We start from the raw sequence: 26219 nt of genomic DNA, 5'->3' as shown, positions 1-26219 counted from the left end.
CTCCAAGCCTGTTTGAATTGCATTTACATCAGAGTCTCTGAAAAGGGTGACCTCCTTTTTATACAATGAAAATTTTAATTCTGAAAACTAAAAAGTTATATATAAAACATAGAAATTATAAACTAGATTTTCAGAACAGCAGCAAGTTCCCACAAACAGCAATGTGATAATGGCCGAATAATCTGTTTTTGAGATGTTGATTGTGGAATCCATACTTGCAAGGACATCAGGAATAACTTCCTTTCTCTTCTACAATGTTATGGGATCTTTTATGACCGACTCCAGGAGGATTATTCAATCAACATGGAATAAAGTTGTTGCCACGGACACATTTCCACCCAGCTCCCCCATTACTGTTTATTGAAAGAGAAACGTGTTGCAAAATGAATTTGCACATTGCACTGATCATGAAATCAATCACGTTACAATCCTTATAAGAAATGGCTCCAATTGGTCAGCAGAATTTAAAAAATACTTGCCTCAGTAATACTCCTTGTTGATTTTATCAGGGTAATATTTGAAAGGATCAAGAATTTCAGATGGAATTTTTGAAATCTTAAACATTGGTTTATTAAACATCATCCAGAAACCACAGAAATGACCACAGCCCCAGATGGGAATAATGTGAGTGGTGAGTTTCTGCTGATTGTGCCTGTTTTGAGGCAGTTCTTCAAATTACACTCAGGGTTTTTGGGCGTTCAGGCACCAACAGTCAGTCATATTCATGACCCCAGTCTACATGCTGTGGCCAGAAATTATTTCAGCAAACTGCAGGACATTACTAACTCCATGATATTGTGTGGAGTTTTTGCTTTGTGTTTGGTTAAGTCACTTGTGTTTTGACTCTGGGAGGAATGAGGCTGGAATTAGCCACTCACTTGCCCAGGGAGTTGTAATAAAGCGAAGGAAAACATTGCTTTAGTGTAGCAGATTGAAGGGTTCTGGTTTATCCTGAGAAATTAGATACACTGTGATGTGTTGGGTGTTCTGGATCACATACAGGTCACCAACACTTGAAGAAGTGCAACACTATTTTATTAACAGGTTAACTATTTAAACATACTTGAACTGTGGGTAAATACGATACCAGCTTTAACTAAAGACCTTTGCCTTGTCCTAACCAGTTGATGCACTCAGCACATGGTGAATATCTGTGTTGCAGGCTGTGAGCTCTGTGCTCCTAGCTAGCTGCTACTCGAATGAGCAGGAACTCTGATGTCCCCTGACTTTATAGTGCGTGTGCTCTCACTGGTGATAGGCTGTGGTGTTGTGTATGTTGATTGGTCCCACTGTGTGTCCATCAGTGTGTGTATGCACCATGACATACTGGTGTATATTATGACACACTGCACTCACTCAGACTGCACATCCCAAATTCAACTCTCAGACACAGCACTGGGCAAAACTATCAAATTCAAGCCCAGGGTTTTGGGAAAGTTAAGACTTTAACAAAGGCATTAAAAGACATTTCAGTAAATGTGTCTCCATGCATGACAACTGAACACTTCTGGTGTTGGATTATCAATCCCGAGATTGAGAGTTCAAATCCAACCACAGAGGTTATATGCATTGGAATTACAGAGCAGAAACAAGACCATTCGGCTCGATTTGTCCATGCTGTTCTTTATGTTTCTCACGAGCCTCCTTTCACCCCTCTTCATTTCACCCCATCAGAAAATCCTTCTGTCCCTTTCTCCCTCGTGAGCTTATCTACTTTCTGTTGAAGAAACCCATGTTATTCACCTCAAACACACCATGTTGTGAAACCGAATTTAATAATTTTGGAATTTATGGAACAGAATTAATATTAATGACGGCATTGAATCTCATGGCTACAGGTCAAATAATTTCAAGGAAAGCTACCACCCCCCTCTCAACTGATGAACGAGCACTTCACCATGTCAATCATCACAGGGGAAGTAGACTAAGGACAGATCCAAAAACTGGGTATCCATGAGGTGCAGTGAGCCGTCAACAGCAGCAGGATTGTATCCATCACAATCTCACAGCACAGCACAGCCCTCATTCCATGACTATCACCAAACCAGTAGACAGATATGTCAGGAGCAGCATTGGGTAAACTTTAGAGTCCAGGTTTAAACACGGGGAAGGTAATGCAGAGGGCTACATGCAGACTAAACACTAGGAATCACAGGTAATAAACTGAGCTGAACAGCACCACAACCAACAGATCAGAACAATCAACATCAATGATTCTGCAGATAGCGAGACATAAAGTGGAACTGTCCAGTGGGTATTCAGCCTTATTAAAAGTTAAGGGTGGATATATTTTCTGTAGCTAAGTGTATTAGTTGTTTACTAGGCATTATTTAGTCTATATTGGTTTGTTGGAACAAAAGATTTAAAATTTCAGACCTTGTGTGATTCCTTTAAGTTGTCATGAGGAATTCAATCTCTTTTCAAACCTATCAGTCTGTCCAGAGATTGTAACAATGCCTCAAACGACATCACTAAAAAGCAGATTATCTGGTCAGTCACGTTGCTGTTTGTGGGATCTTGCTGTGCACACATTGGCAGCTGGGTTTCCTATATTACAACAAGGACCACGCTTCAAAAGTACTTAATTGGCTGTAAAGAGTTTTGGCACATCTGTTAGTCATAAATATTCCATGGAAATATGAGTCTTTTCCTGAGGAAGGAATCGTGGAGGAATTTGAATCAAAGAATCCCTACACTGCAGAAGGAGGCCATTTGGCCGATCAAGTCTGCACCAACCCTTTGAATGAGCAGTCTACCCATTTACACACCCCGCCCTCCCCGTAATCCAGGACATTAAGGAGCAATTTAGCATGGTTAATCCACCTAATCTGCAAATTTTTGGACTGTGGGAGAAATCCAGAGCATCCGGAAGGGACCCACGCAGACACAGGGAGAACGTACAAACTCCACACAGACAGAGGCCAGGATAAACCCGGGTCCCTGGCACTGTGAGGCAGCAGTGCTAACCACTGTGCCACCCAAAATACAGTAAATATTCTGCTCCCGGCACACACACACACAACTCAACAATAGGAATTCAGTGAGAATCCTCAGACACTCTGCAGCTCCCAGATATGACTCACCATTTCATATTCAGTAATGACCCATCAACAAAACTCAGCCTGGAAATCAGAAGGTAAATGCTTCCAATAAACACTCAATATTCAACACACAGCCAATCAAACAGCTCAGCACAAAGCACCGAGTAAACAGGTCTCTCAGCTGGATCTTCTCACACAGCATAAGGGGCATTTGCACACCTGGTTGCCCACAGGATAGTCAGACTGCCTGAACATTAGTATGGATATTGAATTCTTCTAAATTCTGCTCCTTCACTCACCATCTCCTGACTTGGTTTGGAGTCCCTACAGGAAGTAAAGCAGCTGTGGTAGAGGACGACGAGAGAATGGGCAGAGTGGGTGGGCTCTCTGATTGACGTCTCTCACAGACAATCCAAATATTTCTGCAGTAACAGGAGTTTCCAGAAGTTTGGGAAACTGACCGGAGAAACGGAGGCGACTTTGAGCAGCAGATCAGGTGGGGATTTAAACTCGTCATTGTCCCATCTGAATAAAACCTCACTTATTGCAGCTGCTGTCTCAGTTCTCCCTGGTAATAATAATAGCTTATTGTCACAAGTAGGCTTCAATGAAGTTACTGTGAAAAGCCCCCAGTCGCCACATTCCGGCGCCTGCTCGGGGAGGCCGGTACGGGAATTGAACCCGCGCTGCTGGTCTTCTGCATTACAAGCCAGCTGTGCTGAACCAGCCCCAGGTAAACATTTGACACAGATCTTTTGTGTGGGAATGGGATTCTTCATCCTTGGAAGCTTTGAAACTGACAACATCAGTGAGGGATGTGTAGCCTCGGATGTGATTGATCAGAAGAGGAAGACTCACAGCATCCAAGGCGGTTAGCACTGGGAATCCAGGGTTGATACCGGCTTTGGGTTGCTGATTGTGGGGAGTATGCACATTTTCCCTGGGTTTCCGGTGTGGGTTTCCTCCGGGTGCTCCAGTTTCTTCCACAGTCCAAAGATGAGCAGGTTAGGTGGATTGGTCATGCGAGATTGCCCGTTAGTTTCCAAAGATGCTCAGGTTAGGTGGGTTACGGAGATAGAGCAGGGTAGAAGGTGAAAGTAGGGTGCTCTTTCAGAGGGTCGATGCAGACTCGATGGGCTGAGAAACCTCCTTCTGCATTGTAGGAATTCTATGGTTCGAAGGCAATGATGACAAAATGCTACCGTAAATGACAACGGCCCCAGATTGGCTCCCTGACCTGCCACCGGAAACACCTCACTCTCCGACATTCAATTTATATCCCAAGAAGCCTCTGAACCTCTCCAGTATGCCCATAATTTTCCCCAAATTCTCCAGCAAAAGGTTGTCTGCGCACAGCGACATCCAGTGTTTCCTACTCCCACTCAATCCCCTGCCACTCCATTGACCCCCTAAGGGCTATCACCAAGGGCTCTATTGCCAGTGCGAACAACAGCAGTGACAGCAGACACCCCTGCCTCGTTCCCCTGTGCAACCCAAAACTCTATGAACTCAGCTCATTTGTCCGTACACTCGCCACTGCGGCCACATACAACAGACGCACTCGCGCCACAAACTTCGAGCCAAACCCGAACCTTGCCAGGATTTCAAACAAGTTCCTCCACTCCATCTGGACAAAAGTCTTCTCTGCATCCATAGAAGTGTTGCTAACTTTTGGTTGGCTCTTAATTCGTAATTTGCTCTTATTACAACCTTTGCTCTAGAGTCGCCAGGTATCTTTATGATACCGCCACGAGGTTCAAGTTCAAGGACTGATCAATAACTCAACACACCAATTAGTAAGATTCAAATCAAAACACATTTATTATACACAGTAAATCGCTACTCATGCATGAACTCTACTTTCTAGACTATTCCTATCACTAAAAGGCCTATACTTAACTTCGGACTAGCCCACCAGTCAGGGGAACAAATGGCCTTTCGTTCACGTCCTGAGTCTGCAGGATTCAATAGCTGGTGTGGACTGGCAGCTAGGAGCGCCTAACTCGTAGCGAACGTTGACTGGAGACTTACTTACTTGGTATGGCAGCTGGACAGGTCACTGTCAAGGGTTGCTTCGTGTTGCTGAGTGACCCTGCCAAGAAGGACGAATTGAACTTGGGGGCTTTACTTTATAGTCCCCACGGGCTTCCCGCCCTTTGGGTCGGACCCCGTACCTGGTTCCAAGTGATTGGACTACTTTCCGATCACTTGGATCGATTTCTCTAATGCTGGAGTGGTTCCCTGATCGCTGGGCAGTCCCTAAGTGTCTGTTGGCCTTCCACGGCTCCTGCTGGCGCCGAGGCGTCTGGCTTGGCTTTATTCACCTTAACTGTTGCAATTGTGCCTTGGGATTGCTCATTACTATGCAGATGGCTACTGGTTTCAGTGCTGTCTGGTTCCTTACAGGTTTCAATACACATGATTTCTGTATTTGCTAGTCTTTGCCTGTGTTGGCTGAATTTCCCTTCAGCCTTTGCGGTTCTCCACTTTAAGTCGGGAAGTGGCCAACTCAGGTGGCTACACTCCCTCCTTGTGATCCTAACGCGAAGCGTGAAGGATCACATAACTGCGTTGTCTTCATTCCCTGACCCGCGAGCCCATTTCTATGGCCTCTGCACTGACCATAACTATGCAAGAAAAATTTTAACTAACATTCTAACTGGCGCTATGTCAAAACATGGACATGCATTACAAAATTTAAAAAACGGTACCTCTAACTATCCTCCATACACTACACTCACTAAAACATTCAGTCATATTAACTTCCTAAACAATACAAAATGAAAGCAGCATTTACATTTTTCCTGGCTTGGCAGTCAAGCACGGGTGTACAATATTTCCATTTCTTTAATTACAGAAGAACGCAAACAAATGTCCTTTATTATAGATCGAGGGGTTCGGGGTCCTGGGGATAACTGAACATAGGGGATCTTATTCTGTATACTGGGGTGCGAGCGCAGTAGGCTCTCCTTCTCCACTTCCTCATGCGGATAGTCTGCACGATGCTGCAGAGTATCGCCAACACTGGATTTGACTACATAGGAAAGGAAGTTCCACATTATGAGCTTATCACACCATGATGGTGTATCGGAGACTATCTCGGGGTTCTGTGTGCTATGGGGAAGTGAATCATTAAATGCTGGGGGGGGGGGGGGTTGGGGTCAGGGGGTTCGTGTTCGCGCGCAACCGGGTACAAATTGCAATAACGAAAAACATGTATGCCGTCTTCATTGTTGTCTTCTTCTTTCTCTTCTCTCCCTTACCATTTCGTCTCTTTTCCTGGAGCTTCTGGAGTTCTGTGGGATCAAGCATAGTGTCTGTTACTATCTTGGTTAATATCTCGTCTGTTAGTATGTCTGTCCTTCAGTGCCAATTCTCCCTTTACAATTTGTCACCATGTCTGACTCCCTCATTTAAAAAAAAAACCCAGAATATTCAGGACAAGACACACTTAAAAATACTGAAACAGTGTGAGCCGTCTCGCAGACTGTGCAATTTACCATCCAAATGTTTGAGGATGTAAATAGCATAGGGATGGCAACCTAAGGGTCGCCTGAAAACAAAACAAAACTTTTTGAACCAAAAGTGCCGAAATGAGGTGCGTATGGGCCGCGACGGGTAAGAATTGGATGGAATCCCCGGGTAGGACGGCGACCAATGCCGTGTATGCTCTACCCGAGCGTAGTTGACCAGAGGGGGATCCTCAGGCAGGGCAAGATGCCGTTTCTCCACTGCCTGAGCAACCGGTAAGAACGGGCAAGAAATGTAGTCATCGTGGGGGTTGCTGTATTGGTTCTACCTTCGAACCAGAAGAGCAGTTACGAACGGGGGTCCGGAAAGCTCTCAGCTAATAAAGCGTGGGGCCGTGGAAAAAAAAATTCCGATCTTACAAACAACATTTAACAATAACACTACAAACAACATTAAACATGCTGCAGGTTCCATCAGAAAGGACACCGTTTCTCCCAAGCGGTTCCTTTTTTTAAAACATCATCTGGACACCTCAGTTATCGGTTGCGAACAGGGTCGCAAAGGGGTTTTCGCTTTGGGAGTCAGACTCAAAGTCGTCAGCTTCTCCCGGATGCCATACTCTCGAATGTATAAGGGCTGATAGGGCTGCATGGTGCGATTTGGGGTCCATCTCATCATTCTGGACGAGCCTGTATGAGTAATCACGGTGCCAAAAGGTGGTGTCTAGTTCTGTGCGGAAGGAATCGTCATCGTAGGGCGGTGGTCTTTGGTGGGGTTTGTTGAGGAATGTGATGAGGAAGGGATCACTCAAATCGTGGTCAGATTCGCTGGGTTTGGGTCCTGTTGCATGGAGATAGTAGGGAGGCGTGCAGTGGCTATTGTCCGTGTCACAGTCGCTGCCGCTGCTGTATGTGGCCGTTCCGGGGCGGTGTCTAGAGGTCGGGGGTGGAGTTGAGGGCGAGTCCGTGGATGTGGTGGGCATGTTGGGGGAGGGTAGGGATACGTTGGGTGTGGGTGGGGTGTGGTCTGCTGCGTCGAGCATGACGTGGTGTGCGTGGTTGGATTGTGGGCCATATGCCTTAAGCTGGTTAATATGGAACCACGCAGTCTTTTCGTTGGGGTACTTGATTTTGTAGACGGAGGGGCTTACTTTGTCCGCAGTGGAGTACGGACCCGAATATTTAGGTGACAGAAATGTGCTGGGGTTGTAAATTGAGAGCATGACCTGCTGTCCTACCTCAAACTCAGTCGCATGCACTGTCTTGTCGAAACAGGCCTTGCTCTGTTTTTTCCTTGTGCCTATTCTTACTGCGGCTGCCAGCTGAGCCGTTTTTACATTTTCCACTAGCTGCTTTACTGCGGTCTCGTGTGTGAGGGCCGTCACTTCGGGGCTGATCAAGTCCAATCCTAATAAAAATTCTGTGCCTTTCATGGGGCATCCGGTCATGAGGTGGGGTGTATCCTGTGGATGTTGAAATAGTATTTCTCAGAAACATCAGCGCAAAAGGGAGGACTGAATACGTATTTGTAACCATTCCTGCAAGGGGGCAATGGTCCTATAAAATCAATCTGGAGGTTAGTCCAGGGGCCATTAACGGGGCGGGTGTGGCTAAGTTGAGCTTTCTTTGCGTATCTGTCCGGAATGTTCTGGGCACAGATAAGGCAATTCTCAACGTAGTGCGTTATGTTCTCTTTTAAACTTGGCCCCAACAGAGCTGCCTGAGGTGGGCTGTAGTGGGATCAATTCCCTGATGTCCATGACTGTCATGGAATAAACAAATGAGTTGATTCCTGTCCTGTTCAGGAACCACATAAAGGGTGTCTTTTAACACCACACCGTTATGTGTGGTCAGTGCATTTTTAAGTCTATCATAGGGTGCTGGAAATTGTCCTTCCTGAGATTGCTATCCTGCTTCTGGGCCTGCACTAAATCCTCAATATTAGTCTGCGAGACCTGAACTGCATTCACTGGTGCGCTTTCGGGGGGTGTCCAAAAATATCCATGCCTGGAACCTGCTTTGGCCAGTGCGTCGGCTTTTTCCAGGGGGGGGGGAACGGTGGTGGCTGCAAACTTTGACAATTCCGAATGTCCTGTTCTGTGCTTTTTCTAAAATGTGGCAGAGCAATGGGGCTGAGGGGAGGGGTTTTCCGTCTGCGGAAACAAATCCTCTTGCTTTCCACAGGGGTAGGAATTCTGTAAGGCTATTGAAGGCATAGAGGCTGTCCGAGTATATGTCTGCCGGGCTGGGGAAGGAATCTGGGTGATCCACAATGTACGCAACGGCTGCTAGTTCTGCCGCCTGTGTGCATAAGTGGCCTGGTAGCTTTAAGGAGATCTCTTCTAGGGCCCGTCCCTGCGCATCCTCGACATAAATGCCGCATCCTGTAATGCACTTCCCTTCTAATATAGTGGAAGATCCATCCACATATATTCGCAAAGGTGCGCACGTGTCTGTGGGCTGGCGGCTCTGGGGTGAACTACCTATTTTTCTGGGGGATGTTTCCGCAATAAAGGGGCCTGTGTTATGGTGCGGTGAGATGATTTCACATTTGTGGGGGGTGCTTGGGTACTGAAGGTTATCAGCTAAGAAAGTGTGGGTCTTGGTCCTTTTAACAGTGATGTCCTGTCCCTGCAAAAGAAGGGTCCATCTTGCTGCTCTAATTTGGCTGACTGTACCGTCCTTAAGTCGTCCGTCAAGTAAAAGTTGGGTGGAGGTGTGTTCCGTGACTATTGTAATGGGGTTTAGTCCCGTTATGTAGGAAAAATACTGAACTGCGCAGAAAACTGCGAGCAGGTGCCTTTCACAGGCCGAAAATCCCTGCTCCACAGGATCTAAAAGTCTGGAGGCGTAAGCCACCAGTCTTAATTGTTCGTGCTGTTCCTGGAGGAGCACGGCCGAAAGGGTGCGGTCGGTGCTAGCTATCTCTATAGCGTAGGGGGAAAGCGGGTCTGGAACCTGTAGTGCGGGGGCTGCAATTAGGGCTCTTTTCAAAGCATCCACAGCATCCGTATGCTGCGGAAGCCATTCCCAAGGGGCTCCTTTCTTTCGGAGTTCCGAGAGGGGTGCTGCTTTGTTGGCGAAACAGTCAATGTGGTTTCGGCAGTAGCCAACCAGTCCTAAAAACGACCGGAGGGCTGAAACATTCTGGGGAAGGGGCAATTTGGCAATCGAGGCAATTCTTTTGTGCTCGATCTCGCGTTTACCATGCGTGAAAATCGTACCCAAATATATCACTTTATTTTCCAAAATCTGGGCCTTTTTTGGGTTTACTTTACAACCAATTTTCTGTTGGAGTCCCAGGAGTTCGGCCAGAAGCTCGATGTGCTCTGCCTTGGTGTCTGTCTGCAGTAATAGGTCGTCCACATACTGGATCAGACATTCGGGGCGAGAACATTTTGATAATCCATTTGCCAGCTGTCGGTGGAAAATGGAGGGGGAGTTGTGGAATCCTTGTGGGAGGAATGTCCACGTGTACTGCTGATTTTTAAAAGTGAAGGCAAATTTGTATTGGCACGCTTTTGCCAATGGAATAGACCAGAATCCATTACTGATGTCCAAAACCGTAAAGTATTGTGAGTTGAGTCCCTGTTTGAGCATGGTCTCGGGACTTGTGGCTACCGTGGGGGCTGCTGCGGGGGTGACTTTGTTGAGTTCCCGGTAATCGATGGTCAGTCGCCATGATCCATCGGGCTTTCTCACTTGCCAAATCGGGGCATTATTAGTAGAGGCTACTGATCTGAGTATGCCCTGCTCTAATAAGCTGTCGATAACTTTTGCGATTTCTCCCTCTGCCGCTTGGGGAAATCCGTATTGCTTTTGGGGTCTGGGGTCAGGTCCTGTGATTTGAACGGAACCAGTCATCCGGCCACAGGCGTGTTTGTGGGTCGCGAATGCTGTCCTGTGCTTCTGCAGGACTGCCCTAATCTGCTTGTCTGTGCTAATTGTGGTCGGGTCAAACCAAAATTCGCCGACCGCGTTAATCTTGTTTGCGTATTCCCCTATTGTGAGCGTTGCGGGGGTTCTTGCGGATTTTGCCATTCTCCAGACACACTGGTTGACTGGATCAAAGGACAGGTTGTGGGAATTCATAAAATCAATTCCCAAAATGTGTTCTGCTGTGTGGGGTAGATCGACTAAAACTATGGGGTGCTTTGTCGTTATATTGCCAATCTGAATGGGTACAGCGGCTGTGATGTGTCCCTGCTGTGAGTGGCCTGTAAAGCCGCTGAGGGTGATGGTGGCTGTAGTGGGCCACGTGTTTTTCTGGAATATGGTGGAGGAATTGATTGTGGTGCGGGACCCTCCTGTGTCCCAGAGAAACTCGAGGGCCTGTCCCCGTATCTTTGCTGCAACTACTCGTCAGCCGGACCTATCCCAAAGGGTGTCGCAGACCCAACTGGGGGAGCCCGAACACCGTCCGTCCGTTCCGTTCAGGTCTGCTTGGTATGAACGGGTGCTCAGACTATGTATGGGCTCTGTCCTATTCTTATTCAGAGTGCCTGCCTGCTGGGCTCTCTGTGGCTTTCGTGGGGCATTGCATTCTCTTGAAAAGAGTCCTAACTGTCCACAGTTGTAACACTCCTGTGGCTTTTGTGGGGGGCTGTTCCTGCCTTCGTTTACCCATTTACCCATGCGGGATTCTGTTGCGTTTTCACCGCTTCGATGTCTGCTTCTGCCTGCTGTTCCTCGGGTTTCCTAACTGCGGGTTTGTTTTATTACAGACTGCTCCCAGGCGCGGGACAATCTTTTTAAAACCCATTTCTCATTGTGGGCTTCCTCTGAGGGGGTCATAATTTGTGTAGGCTTTTTGTCCTACCTCTGTGGCATGGGAGATAAGGGTGCGGGTCCATTTGGCCGTACTGTCATGGGACAAATGGGCGCGGTCTAAGTTACCAAAAAATGCTGTGAAATGGATCCACAGGCGTCCAGCAAACGCTGTGGGGTGTTCCGTCTTTTTCTGCCTGCACTTATTCACCTCTGTTGTAGCCGATCGCATCTAGGATCGCTGCATGTATCTCTGCAAAGGGTGCCTCCTCCTACATTCTTTGGGTCGGGAAGGGCTGCTACGACCGAAGGGTCTAAACTCAAAACTGTGAGCTTCACGTGCTCACGCTCGTCCAGGCCGTACATGGTTGCCTGCTGCTTTACTCTGGCAAAGAAGTGGTAGGGGTCTAAGGTGGGGAGGAAAGGCGTGATTTTCTTGCACGCGTCCTGTAATTGGGTCACGGTTAAGGGGGTGGTATGAAGAAATTCTGTATCTCCGTCTGATGTGACTGTGCGGTGGGTGGTTACTGAATTAATTGGTGCCTGAACTATCTGCTCTGTGGGGGGTTGGGGCGCTTTTCTCTTCTGGGGCTTTTCTTGCGCACATGTTCCCTGAACATATCTATGCGCGGTCTCATTTAATTCTTCCCAATCCGGGCCGTCTTCTGCATCTAACTGGGATCCAAAGGTGCTCTGGAATCCATTCTGAACTGAAAGTAAAGACTGCAGTTCTGCAATCTGCTTCCGGCACTTTGCGTGATCGAGTGAGCTCTGTCTGTGCTCCGTTGTGGTAGCATGGAGTGCTCGTAATGCTGCTTTCACGTTGCTACACTGCCTTTGCAATGTTTCTCTGTTTCCTCTCTTACCAGGACTGCACGTTGCGTGTCCTGATAGGCCTTTTCGTACTGTGTCTGGAAGCTGCTTAGGTGCGCCAGACAAGACTGGTGTGCCCACTTGGCACCATCCACCACTCCGTCCTTTGCTGCTAACTTCCTTCTTAACTCTAGGTTTTCTTTCTCTATCTCGCTCACATCGACCTTACTCATTCGATGTGCGTCCTCTATCTCTCTGCGGAGCGTCCGAACGATCACCTCTGTGCCTCGCAATTGTGCCAAACAGGACACGATTGCCATCGGCTTGCGAGCTTTTCCCATGCTTTTCTTATGAATTTCTGACGGGTTCTCCCACCAAGTATGTCCTATACTTCCGGGTCCTGTCTCCTCATTGTTACAGAATTCGCTCCAAAGGGGCCATCCTTTCCCTTTGAGGTACTTTCTGATTTCCTCTTCCCAAACGGGACACTGTCTTACTCTGCTGCTGGTCGCTGCAACCACAAATTCATCGGGGTTCATGAGGCGTTGCATTGCCTGCATTGCCATCTATCCTCTCTGAATACTTCTCTTAAAATTTTAAATGAGGGGTATTAAGGCGGTGCTGTAATTACGGGTACGGCTTTCGCTATTTTCCGGAACAAACTCCCGACAGTTTTTCGCAACAAAAGTTTATCAGTTTACCTTATAGCCCTGTTAGTTACGCATGCATTAACACACTTCCGAATTACGAGGATTGATCAGAACTGCTTGAACACTTGTGGTTTCCTGTTTCCAATCGGACTTCTAATTCAAAGGTTGTGGGTGCGAATCCCACCAGAGTCACCAGTAATATGTTGCTAACTTTTGGTTGGTCTTAATTCGTAATTTGCTCTGTTTGTTTAACCTTTGCTCTGGAGTTGCCAGGTATCTTTATGATACCACCACGAGGTTCAAGTTCAAGGACTGATCAATAACTCAACACACCAATTAGTAAGATTTATATCAAAACACATTTATTATACACTGTAAATCGCTACTCATGCATAAACTCTACTTTCTAGACTATTCCTATCACTAAAAAGCCTATAGTTAGCTTCGGACTGGCCCACCAGGTCAGGGGAACAAATGGCCTTTCGTTCAGGTCCTGAGTCTGCAGGATTCAAAAGCTGGTATGGACTGGCAGCTAGGAGCGCCTATCTCGTAGCGAGCGTTGACTGGAGATTTACTTACTTGGTATGGCAGCTGGACAGCTCACTGTCAAGGGTTGCTTCACGTTGCTGAGTGACCCTACCAAGAAGGACAATTTGAACTTGGGGGCTTCCCGCCCTTCGGGGCGGACCCCGTACCTGGTTCCAAGTGATTGGACTACTTTCCGATCACTTGGATCGATTTCTCCAATGCTGGAGCGGTTCCCTGATCGCTGGGGGGTGTGCCTAAATGTCCGTTGGCCTTCCTTTGTCTTGGCTCCTGCTGGTGTCGAGGAGTCTGGCTTGGCTTTATTCACCTTAACTGTTGCAATTGTGCCTTGGGATTGCTCATTACTATGCAGATGGCTGCTGGTTTCAGTGCTGTCTGGTTCCTTACAGGTTTCAATACACATGATTTCTGTATTTGCTAGTCTTTGCCTGTGTTGGCTGAATTTCCCTTCAGCCTTTGTGGTTCTCCATTTTAAGTCGGGAAGTGGCCAACTCAGGTGGCTACAGAAGCCACCACCACCGGTACCTGCCCCTCTGAGGGGTGATAATCACGTTTCATAGCGTCCTGATGTTACTGGAGAGCGGCCTGCCTTTACAAAGCCCATTTGGTCCTCAGCGACCACCCCCGGAACACACTGCCACATCCTCCCCGCCACTAACTTGGCCGACACTTTCACATCTGTGTTTAGCAGTGAAATGGGCTTGTATGACACACTTCAACAGATCCTTCAATTCAACAGCTCCCTCCATTGATCCTTTCGGGTGTGATACCGCTGCCTCGATGGCCTTCGACCGGTCCTCGTGCATCTCCTTTCGTTGCTGGCCACTTGGCCATCCCCCACAGCCACCTTCCCCACCTCACTTCCATTCACCAGCTCCTGCCCGAAGGCCCCTCCTACTTCTCCACCACTCCCCCTGCTTTTCCTTCCTTGGTCTATGCAAATGGCTCCCTGATGACCCCAACTTCCCCCCCGACAAGCAGACACATCCAAAACCACAGGTCACCCCCTCCAAAAAAAAGACTGCGGCTCCTGATTTCCTCTGTCTGGGGCTTTTCAACACGCAACGACCCTTCCCCCTCTGCCATCTTCACAATTGCTACTGTGCCACAGGTCTCCTCCAGTTCCTTGGCCAGGTCCTCAACCTTTTTTGCCGGGTCTGGTAACCAGCAGACATGCCACTCATGGGGGAATTTCTCCTCCACACGTTCAGCTACACTTTCCTGTCAAAACAACCCCACTTTCGGGTAAAAAGGATCTCAACCCAATGCATTCGAGCCGGAACTTCCCTGTGTGTGACCACTCACTCTATGGTCGCCACCAGAAGTCCAAAACCCCAAGTTTATAAACTGCGCTAGATACAACCTTCACAAGAATTGTGGCAGAATCATTCACATATTGACCTTTCATTGCTGCTTATTAGTCACATGGAACAGTCCCTTCGGCCCTCCCCAACTCTCTCCCATTAACTGAGTTGGTCCCCCCCTGATTTGATCTACCAAAATGCATCAGCTCACATTTATCCAGTCTGATGTTTTGTACAGCAGCTCTTATTCCTCTCAGCTTGTCTATCTCCAGAATTTGGGGCAGCACGGTAGCATTGTGGATAGCACAAATGCTTCACAGCTCCAGGGTACCAGGTTCGATTCCGGCTTGGGTCACTGTCTGTGCGGAGTCTGCACATCCTCCCCGTGTGTGCGTGGGTTTCCTCCGGGTGTTCCGGTTTCCTCCCACAGTCCAAAGATGTGCAGGTTAGGTGGATTGGCCATGATAAATTGCCCTTAGTGTCCAAAATTGCCCTCAGGGTAGGGTAAGGTTACTTGGTTATGGGGATATGGTGGCGGTGTTGACCTTGGGTGCTCTTTCCAAGAGCTGGTGCGAACTCGATGGGCCGAATGGCCTCCTTCTGTACTGTAAATTCTATGAGAATAGTATTCATGTCAAATGTCCGCTTCTTCCTTCAGATTATTTACAATCAAATCAACCCCAGATGCTGTAATTCAGACTTTCTTTTTGATATTTTGTTTTGACTGCGAGCAGTAAAAGGACAGTTTCTAGAAGCAGAGGATGCTCCTGTGAGATGGAACTTGCCAGCTCTATAGCTGTTTAGTTTCTCCTACTACACCTAGTGGTGCCAAAGGTAGACTTTCATCTCTCCCTAAAGCAAGGTTTTTCCTGGAATAGGTCACTACCCTGTCACCAGAGGCTTGAGGGGCGCCACTCCACAATAAGCATATCTGACCAGGAGTCGCTTCCACTTTTACTGCCAGCCATTGGTGTGTTGGAAGGATTTTCCAGATTGGCCACGTCATGAATACACCTTCCTTGGCCATCAAATCTTGGTGTGAGATTTTAACCCAGAGCTTCTGTCTGAGAGGCAGGGATGCTACTCACTGCACCACAAGACACCTTAGTCAGTGCTTCGTAGGCTGCACCTGTCATTAATGACTTTACAAAGCCACAGAACCATCGGCTGGATTCTCCGCCGTCGGGATTCTCCGTTGCACTGGCAGCCCAGGGATTTCCCGACGGCGTGGGGCTGCCCACAACGGGAAACCACATTGGCCGGCTCGAGAGAATCGCGGAGGGGGGGGGGGGGGCGCCGCACCTGAGATTGAGAATCCCGCCCCATGTGCGTGAACTACCTCTCGCTTTCCCATCTCATTTTACAAGTAGTAAATGTCACACCATCCAACCATGACAAACAAACTAAAATTAATATATTTATTAGTATGTAAGGTTTTAGACAGTGTAAGAGTCCTTACTGTTTATTTCCTTTGTTCCATTCCTTTCATATAATTTTTGATCTGTGGACCCATAATCAGAATGTTGCTTGAAGCAGCAGAATCAATTGAAACAGCCTGCTTACCAGGACACTATGCTCCCAGGTTTTGTTTTTAGAGAACAGAGGCCAGACTCCTCGGCACCGAGCAAATCTTGGGAACCGGTTTTGGGAAGAAGTTGGTACAATTGGTTAACAGGCAACAGGTCGTTGGGCCAGGAACAGTGTTATAGAACATAGAACAGAAGGAGGCCATTCGGCCCATCGAGTCTGCACCGACCCATTTAAGCCCTCACTTCCACCCAATCCCCATAACCCAATAACCCCTCCTAACCTTGTTGGTCACTAAGGGCAATTTATCATGGCCAATCCACCTAACCTGCACGTCTTTGGACTGTGGGAGGAAACCAGTGCACCCGGAGGAAACCCCCGCAGACATGGGGAGAACGTGCAGACTCCGAACAGTGACCCAGCAAGGAATCGAACCTGGGACCCTGGCGCTGTGAAGCCACAGTACTATCCACTTGTACTACCGTGCTGCCCTACTTGTGCTACCATGCTGCCGTACCTGACAATGATCAGTGATTGGTTCCTGCGTGATGCTTTCTGAGAGAACTGGGAATAAACATTCAGACCTTGGAATTGAAAGGAACGCTGTATCTTTTGCTCTCCTGCTGCTGAAATGAAAGAACAGCTCTACTGATGTAAAACCTGTAAATTCCTGGCATATCCTTACTATGAACTTGAAATGATGCGGAGTCTGTCGAGAAGATAGATAACTTTGCCGGAGGAAACCATCTCAAGCCTCAAGGGAATTCCCAAAGGAAAGCTGGACTTCAGGAAGACACTGACTAGAAGTCATCCCAATGCATCAAAGATCTTTATCCCTTTACTTTATTAATATTTTCGTTACGTTTACACCACCCCTTTCCCACATGTGTGTGTGTTTGAGTGTATGTGTGGGGAGTGGGGGTAGTTAAGAAGGGGGGGTTTGACAAAACATTGAATTCTTTACCCGTCAGTCTGGCCTCAATAAAAGTCGAGATGGATTTGTTGGCAAAGTATTATTTATTTTTAACCAACTTGCAAGTCTGACTCGCTTCACAAAAACCCAGAACACAAGCTGTCTCCTGGGACTTCCGAATCGAGTGCTCCTGGAGACAAAGGAATCTCTACAAATACATTCAAATGGCATCACGTTTCACATACACGATTCCCATAGGTCATCCTATACCCCCCCTGACCTGACCATACATCCTAATTGGCTCACTTCTCATTCCTTAACTCTGGCCTCTTGTTACCCAGCATCCTTTTCTCCTCCTCTACCAGACACCCCTCACCCTTCCTTGTCATGCTTGCTGAAATCCTGTCTGTGCACTCACGAGAATTAGACCGGCCTACATCTAACATATTGAAACTAACTATTTTATATCACATTCGTCAGGTTTGGGAAAGGGTTATCAGATAGTTACATTTTTTGTCTGTTTAATTATAATACTGTACATCATAAAAGGTTACTTGTGTGAAAGTTACAAACCTGGTGACTGCAGTTCATTGGGCTCAGCAAGGACCTCAGGCATTTTAAATAAAATCAAAAAAAAAATATATATATATATATATTTATTAAAGTTTTTTAACACAATTTTTCTCCCTTACAAACAATAACACCCCCCCCCCCCCCGTAACAAAAAAAAACGAGAAATTGTGCAGAGCAAGATATATACATGGCAAAATGATATATTTACACAGCTTTGTACACTGGCCCTCACCCGTACGTGCCAGTTTCCCCAACCCTTCATGTTATCTCTTGCTCATTCACCCTCCCAGGCAGTCCCGTCCCCCCCCCCCCCCCCCCCCCAAGGTTGCTGCTGCTGCTGACCGACCTTCCTCTAACGCTCCGCGAGATAGTCTTGGAACGGTTGCCACCGCCTGTAAAACCCCTGCGCAGACCCTCTCAAGGCGAACTTAATCCTCTCCAACCTTATGAACCCAGCCATATCATTTATCCAGGCCTCCAGGCTGGGGGGCTTCGCCTCCTTCCACATTAGCAAGATCCTTCGCCGGGCTACTAGGGACGCAAAGGCCAGAATGCCGGCCTCTTTCACCTCCTGCACTCGCGGTTCGTCCACTACTCCGAATATTGCTAGCCCCCAGCTTGGCTTGACCCGGACTTTCACCACCTGAGATATTGCTCCCGCCACTCCTCTCCAGAACCCCTCCAGTGCCGGGCATGACCAAAACATATGGGCATGGTTCGCCGGGCTCCCTGAGCACCTTCCACATCTGTCTTCTACCCCAAAGAACCTACTCAACCTCTCCCCCCCATCAAGTGCGCTCTGTGGACCACCTTAAATTGTATCAGGCTGAGCCTGGCACACGAGGAGGAATTAACCCTACCTAGGGCATCAGCCCACAGACCTTCCTCGATCTCCTCCCCCAGCTCCTCCTCCCATTTACTCTTCTACCAGCGCTTCCCCCTCTTCTTTCAACTCCTGGTGTATTTCCGACACCTTGCCCTCCTCGACCCATACACCCGAGATCACCCTATCTTGAACTTCTTGTGCCGGGAGCAACGGGAATTCCCTCACCTGTCGCCTCACAAAAGGCCTCACCTGCATATATCTAAAGGCATTTCCCGGGGGTAACTCGAACCTCTCCAGTGCCCCTAGGCTCGCAAACGTCCCGTCGATGAACAGGTCCGCCATTCTTCCGATCCCCGCCCGATGCCAGCTCTGGAACCCCCCGTCCATCTTCCCCGGGACAAACCAGTGGTTATCTCTGATCGGGGACCACACCGATGCTCCCATTGCACCCCGGTGCCGTCTCCACTGGCCCCAGATCCTTAGCGTTGCGGCCACCACCGGGCTCGTGGTATACTTTGTCGGCGAGAGCGGCAGCGGTGCCGTCACCAACGCCCCCAGGCTTGTTCCTTTACAGGACGCCATCTCCATCCTCTTCCATGCCGCTCCCTCTCCCTCCATAACCCACTTGCGGATCATCGCCACATTTGCTGCCCAGTAGTAGCTCCCCAGGTTTGGCAGCACCAACCCTCCTCGGTCCCTACTGCATTCCAGGAACCCTCTCCTTACTCTCGGGGTCTTATTCGCCCACACAAACCCCATAATATAAAATCAAATTTTAACTCCGGATCAAGTGGGGCTGGAATTGACTGCACACTAGCCCAGGGCTTCGTGACAACAGAAGCATTAGAAACACTGCAAGGAATGAATGGGACTAAATAAACATTCCAGAGTATTTACAACACAGAATCAGGAAGATGGTGTATGTGCGCGGTAATGTCATTGACATATGTGCAGAGAGTACCGGAAATGTTCAGCAGGTTAGGGTATAATCAACCTCCTCCCTCACCAGTTGATGGCCTCCTACAGCCATCCCCCCATCGGCCCCTCCCTCCACATGAATCCTGCTGAGATCCCATGATCAAATGTCCCTTATTTTATTTCCTCAGAGTTGGTGTCTTCGGAATCCAATCCCTGAGTCATTGTCACTTCCGAAAAGAACTCCCTAGCAGTTTCTTCCCTGGGCACAGAATCACTCCCTGAGTCACGGTGTTACTCCCCGAGTCAGTATGTTACTCCCTGAGTCACGGTACTACTGCCTGAGTCACGGTACTACTGCCTGAGTCACGGCACTACTGCCTGAGTCACGGTACTACTGCCTGAGTCACGGTATTACTGCCTGAGTCACGGTATTACTGCCCGAGTCATGGTATTACTGCCCAAGTCACTATGTTACTCCCCAAGTCACTATGTTCCCCAGAGTCATGGCATTATTTCTGAGTTACGACGTTACTCTCCCGAGTCAGCGTTCCCAGAGCCATTCCCAGAGTAACAGAATCACTCCCCAAGTCAGTGTTACTCTCAGAGTCAGTGTTACTCTCAGAGTCACAGCGTAACTCCACATGTCCCAGAGTCACTCCCTGAGTAACAGAGTAATTTCCCAAGCACTGGCTCATTCTCTCTCCCAATCTCTAGTCTGCTCCTCCCTCCCATCACCCTCTCTCCTATGCTCCCCTCTTTCCTGGACATGTACTGATCCCACCACTGCACAGCATCGCGGCCTTGGATGCTCTGGGTCTTCTTCTGATCTGTTGACAAATACATCTGGGACTACACATCCCACACTGATGTTAGTTTGAAAGCCTCAGAGGATGAAGAATGCGATTCCCACACTAGAAATCTCTGTCAAACATTTGTCAGGGAAGGAGCAGTGTTTTAGAGGTGACATCCTGTCATATCACACTCATCAAGAATGAATATTCAATGAGTGATGGATGAAGATGCCTATGAATTTTATTATCCCATAATATCCACACTAATGTTCAGGCAGTCTGACTATCCTGTGGGGGAATCAGGTGTGGAAATGCCCCTTATGCTGTGTGAGGAGATCCAGCTGAGACACCTGTTTACTCGTTGCTTTGTGCTAAACTGTTTGACTGGAGTAAACTCAAGCCATGAGAAATAGCTGGAAGTTTAGATATTCGTTCAAGGGTGGTGGAGTACCCTCGGGGTCAGGCCGGGTGACCCTTGTCGAGTGAGGAGGTTGCTGGGGAGCAGATGGGTTGGGTTAAGGGCTTGTATCGGAGAACCGACACTGTATCAAAGTTTAAAAAAAGAGAAACATAAAATTGTTGTCACCCCTCACACACTCCCCACATCCCATCCATTGCAAATGGTGCCTCAGATTCCAACCCCCCTTCATCGCATAGTCCCTCGTACCCTCCTCTGTCCCCTGACTATGACCCCTCTATGCCAACTTCGGCATCCAACAACTCCCATGGCTCCCCATACCCTCCATGCCAACCTTTGTCCCTACCTAGTCCACATGGCCATTTATAGTCTCCATGCCAACTTTGTACTAATTCAAATCAGCCCATGCCCCCTACCTACCACCCATTGCCTTTACACCAACAATACCAACTCACCCAGTATCGGAAATGGGCACACCTCAGAACCCATGCTGAGGTTGAATAAAATGAATTTCCAAGTGTCTGGAGCAGATTTTATTTTGTTTTAAACCAGTCATTTATAAAAATAACCCAATTGGTACATTTACATTCTTTACAACAAACATATATTTCAATTGCATAATTCTGTCTTTAAAAAAAAAGCATTGAAAGTCATAGTTCCACTTCAAGTGTCCGTAACCACTTGGAGCTGTCACTCGAAGTATGATAAGGCAGGGATCCTACTGTGCTAATGGATGGTTGTGAAATATGTCAAGTAACATTAATCCAGTCAATCCCTGAGGCCTATGTCAAGAGAGTGAAAGGCAAAACATTTGTAGCACTCCAGTTTCTGCAGAGTTCAAGGCAGGAGGTTTAAATGCCTAGATAGCTTGACATCTACTTTTGACAGTTCATCGAGTTCTCAGTTCCATGGGTTTATGCACTTAACAGCACATTCATTTCTACTTTCAGTAATGTCAAAGTTTACCTCCTACAAAGATAGCTGAGGCCCATATCCTCTACAAAAGGATATCATATCTGTGCAAACAATCCACTTGAGTTCTGACCTGCTCCTCCTGGGTCTAATCTGCACACATTGGGCTTCAGACACCTCTCACCGAAAACCGCACGATTGGAGGCAGTTGCTGATTTCTATGGACTTTGTGAAATGTGCAAATTCCGGCCTGGCCAATTCCAAATCCCACAAAGGTGCTGTGATCAGGGGGACAGAACTCACGGGTTTGGGCTTCTTCCACCATTGTCCTTATGATGGAAAGACTATAATGGCAGATATCTAGACAGAAAAATATCACTCAGAAGGGGAAGAAAATGGGGTCAAGGAGGCAATCTTGGAGGGATGGGCTCCTAATGCCTGCTTTGTCTCCCCCCTCCTTGTGACATGGACTCTCCTGTGTCACAAGTATGTCCAGCAGCAGTAGTCTCTGCACTAGGCTGCGACTGTCGAGAAGGTGCAGGCTCTACAATCTTAGATAAAATCTGCCTCATTCCATTCAAAGTTTCATTGCTTCTTTGCAGAAGCTGACAAAGAACTTCATTCTGCTGCTGCAGAATCTCACTGTTTCTTTGTAGATGCTGGTTTCGAATCTCATTCTGCTGTCTTCGAATCTCATTCTGCTGCTGAAGAATCTCACTGTCTCTTTGTAGATGCTGCTGAAGAATCTCATTGTTTCTTTGCAGAATTTGGCTAACATCCGCCTTAAATTCCGTCAAAATTTGCTGAGGCAAGTTAGAAGTGGCCTGATAACTTTCCGTTCCTTCAACCTGTTCCTGATGTAAGCATGCAAGAGGTTTCAGATCATGTTCATTTTCTTCATCAGCAGCATGAGTCTGATGTTGTCTGTGTGCTCGTGAAGATGGCAAAAATTCTGCTCCAAAAGCTGCAAGTTCCTCACCCCCTGTAGGTTCTGAGCGCCCTTCCTTCACCACAACAGCCAGATCATCACAGGCCTCCTCCTTCACACAAGCCACAATATTTAACTTGAAATCACCAACACTACCCTCCAAATCAGACATCTTACGCTCCTGACACTCCTCTCCTTCCTCCTCTGCAGCTGCCATGCCACATTGCTGTGAGGTATTCACCTCCGTCCCTTCCTCATCAGCCCTTTCAGGAACCTTGGACGCTGCTGCCAACTCTCCTCTATCACCATCTGATGTGTTCATTGACACCTGTGTATCTGCCAGGAAGAAAATCATAATTATTATCGTTTGTCACATAAATTAATTCTGCTCCTGATGGTTGAAACACTCAGCTGCTGACATCACCTTCACTCATCCCCATATCTGATCCGCCATTGGTTATCGTGGGGTTGGAGAGGCCAAACAGTTTCCTCGTGAACTCCTCCTGCTCCGTCAGGTCCTTGATGTATGGAAACCGTCCTCCAGTCAACGATCGCTCCTGGGCAGTATGGGCCAGCTTTACCTAAAGGAATAAATTAAAATGAACCATTATCCAAACTTTGCTGTGCTGTCTTGTGACACATTTTCCGAGTGCTGGAGACAGTTTTCAGCCTGTACTGATAGATCTACCATGCGGTTTTAGTAGCACTTTGCGATTACTAGAACTCAGTAGAAATTTAAGTTAAAACTTCTCAGGTGCAAATAAGAATAGTTTTATTTGTCTTCTATTGATGACAATTGAAAATCATTTAAAAGGCAATTCGTAGACAATTGAAAACTTTCAAAGAATCACCAAAATGATTTTCTTGCTTCGGCAAACAGCTCGCAATAACTTTAGAAGTCAAAGTCTGAAAATGAAATATGAAGACAGGGAGACAGTGAATAGTTCAGATCAAAGTATAGATGATTCATGAGAGAGAAATCCAGCTAAAAATGGCCGACCAAATCTGTCTTTAGCCATCTAATTACACCCCAATATAATCCCAATTTGTTTGGGTTAGACTCAAACACATCTGATTTGACGGCAAGCCGTCCATCTTTAATTTGCAACATTAGTTTTCATTGTTTCGTGTCTACATACTTGTGTATGTTAAAGAATGCGATATTGTGCTGTTATCGCGACCAGCTTGAACTGGTCTTTTGCTGACTTAGCTGTTATAACAATAGAGCCTTCATATTACTGTGCCTGTTGCTATGCTGTTGCTATGGAGCCTGCCCTGTCCTTGGATACTGTCTTGAAAAATGTATTCATTAGTTCAGTTAAAGTGTTTGTTTTAATCTCTACTGCTTTTGCATATATCAGGTTCTTTTGTGTTTCTGTTGTTTTTATGTTGTACTGTCTTGCTAGAATAATGGAACTTAGTAAAGTGAATTATGCTGTGTTATGCTGTTTTGAAAGCTGTATGTTTTGAGATGACCTGAGGTTATGGGAGTGTCGAAATCCTTAATTTAAAATGAGTAAAACTTGGGCTTAATATTTATCCTAAATAGCTATCTTTTACATATCAGATGAATTAGGAAATATTTTTTTTTAAACAAACAATTTTTAATGAGGTATTTTTGGCATAACAACCACAGTACAAAAAACAATAGAGTAAAAAGAACAGTAATCAAAAAACAGCCGCCGACATCCGTCCCTCCAAGGCCCGCCTATTTAACCCCCTACTCTATACTACCTTAGCCCCTCCCATGCTGACGATTAATTCCCCGCGAAGAAGTCAATGAATGGTTGCCACCTCCGGGCGAACCCTGAAAACCGACCCCCTCAAGGCGAACTTAATCTTTTCCAGACCGAGAAAGCTCGGCATGTCGGTTAACCAGGCCTCTGACTTTGGAGGCCTAGACTCCCCCCAAGCCAGTAGTATCCGTCGCTGGGCTACCGAGGAGGAAAAGGCCAGAACATCTGCCTCTCCCTCCTCCTGAACACCCAGGTCCTCCAACACCCCAAAGATCGCTACCCCGGACTCATTTCCACCCTTGTTTCAATACCCTGGACATGACGTCCGCAAACCCCTGCCAGTATTCCCGAAGTTTTGGGCATGCCCAGAACATATGGACATGGTTCGGTGGTCCACCCGCACATCTGACACACTTGTCTTCCACCCCAAAAAATCTACTCATCCGGGTCGCTGTCATGTGCGCCGGTGCACCACCTTAAACTGGATCAAGCTGAGCCTTGCGCATGTAGCGGTCGCATTGACCCTGCTCACGCCTCCGCCCAAAGGCCGTCCTCCATATCACCCCCCAGTTCCTCCTCCCACTTACCCTTCAGCTCCTCTGTCTGCGTCTCCTCCGCCCCCATTAATTCTTTGTGGATGTCCGAGATGCTCCCCTCCCCCACCCATCCCCTCGACACTACCCTATCTTGAATCCCTCCTCGTGGCAGGAGTGGGAAGGATGGTACTTGCCTGCGCAGAAAGTCCCACACCTGTAGATATCTGAAATCATTCCCTGCTGTCAGCCCTAACTTCTCCTCCAGCGCCTTTAAGCAAGGAAAGCTCCCTTCCAGAAACAGGTCCCCCATCTTCTCAATCCCCGCCCTTTGCCATACCCGAAATCCCCCATCTAAGCTCCCCGGAGTGAACCGATGATTGTTGCATATTGGGGACCAAACCGACCGCCCTCACTGCACCAACAAATCTCCTCCACTGACCCCAGATCCTCAGGGCCACCTCCACCACGGGACTGGTGGAATATCTCACCGGCGGGAATGGCAATGGCGCCCTTATCAGCGCCCCTAAGCTGGTGCCCCTGCATGAGGCCACTTCCATCCGCTCCCAAGCCGGCCCTGTGCCCACCACCCACTTCCTTATCATTGCAATATTGGCCGCCCAGTAATAATTACTAAAATTTGGCAGGGCAAGCCCCCCCATCCCCCGATTCCTCTTAAGCATCACCTTTTACACCCGTGGGAACTTACCCGCCCAAACAAATCCAAAATGATTTTGTTGATCCTCTTAAAAAAAGACTGCAGTATGAAAATCGGGAGGCATTGGAACGCAAATAAAAATCTCGGCAATATCGTCATCTTAACCGTCTGCACCCTCCCCGCCAGTGATAGCGGGAGTGCATCCCATCTCCGAAACTCGCCCCTCATCTGCTCAACAAGCCGGGACAAGTTCAACTTGTGTAACCGGCCGAGTCGCGCGCCACTTGTATCCCCAGATACCTAAAGCTGTCCCTCACTAACCTGAACGGTAGCTCTCCCAGCCGACCCTCCTGGTCTCTTGCCTGGACTACATACATCTCACTCTTCGTCATATTCAGTTTGAATCCCGAAAACCGGCCAAATTCTCCCAGAATCGTCATAATTTCCCTCATCCCTGCTCCTGGATCCGCCACATATAGGAGTAAATCATCCGCATACAGCGATACCCGATGTTCCCGATGCAACCAGCCCTTTCCAGCCCCTAGAAGCTCTCAGAGCAATTGCCAATGGCTAGCGCAAACAGCAGCGGGGTGAAGGGACATCCCTGTCTTGTCCCCCGGTACAGCCTAATATAGTCCGAGGTCGTCTTGTTTGTCCTTACACTAGTTTCTGGAGCCTGGTACAGCAGCCTGACCCAGTCGATAAAGCCCCTACCAAACCCAAAGCATCCCAACACCTCCCATAAATAGTCCCACTCTACCCGGTGAAACGCCTTCTCTGCATCCATGGCCACAACTACCTCTACTTCCCTACCCTCCGGGGGCATCATAATCACGTTAAGCAACCTTCTAATATTGGCCACCAACTGCCTACCTTTGACAAATCCGGTTTGGTC

The 26219-nt window shown here is 47.7% G+C and overlaps 1 protein-coding gene across 1 annotated transcript in view; it reads right to left on the bottom strand.

Moving 5' to 3' along the window:
* Positions 1–26219, bottom strand: part of LOC140389066 (uncharacterized) — a 69826-nt gene that overhangs the window by 31147 nt on the left and 12460 nt on the right. The window contains exons 2-3 of the mRNA XM_072473227.1: positions 22822–22978; positions 21904–22733 (exon numbers count right to left, since the gene is read on the bottom strand). Of these exons, the coding sequence (XP_072329328.1) occupies positions 21904–22733; positions 22822–22978 (987 nt within the window). The remainder of the gene's footprint in view (positions 1–21903; positions 22734–22821; positions 22979–26219) is intronic.

Source organism: Scyliorhinus torazame, chromosome 14 (genome assembly GCF_047496885.1).
Source record: "Scyliorhinus torazame isolate Kashiwa2021f chromosome 14, sScyTor2.1, whole genome shotgun sequence".
Taxonomy (NCBI): domain Eukaryota; kingdom Metazoa; phylum Chordata; class Chondrichthyes; order Carcharhiniformes; family Scyliorhinidae; genus Scyliorhinus; species Scyliorhinus torazame.
The sequence above is the reverse complement of the archived record's forward strand: the minus strand, read 5'-3'. Positions and strand labels throughout refer to the sequence as shown.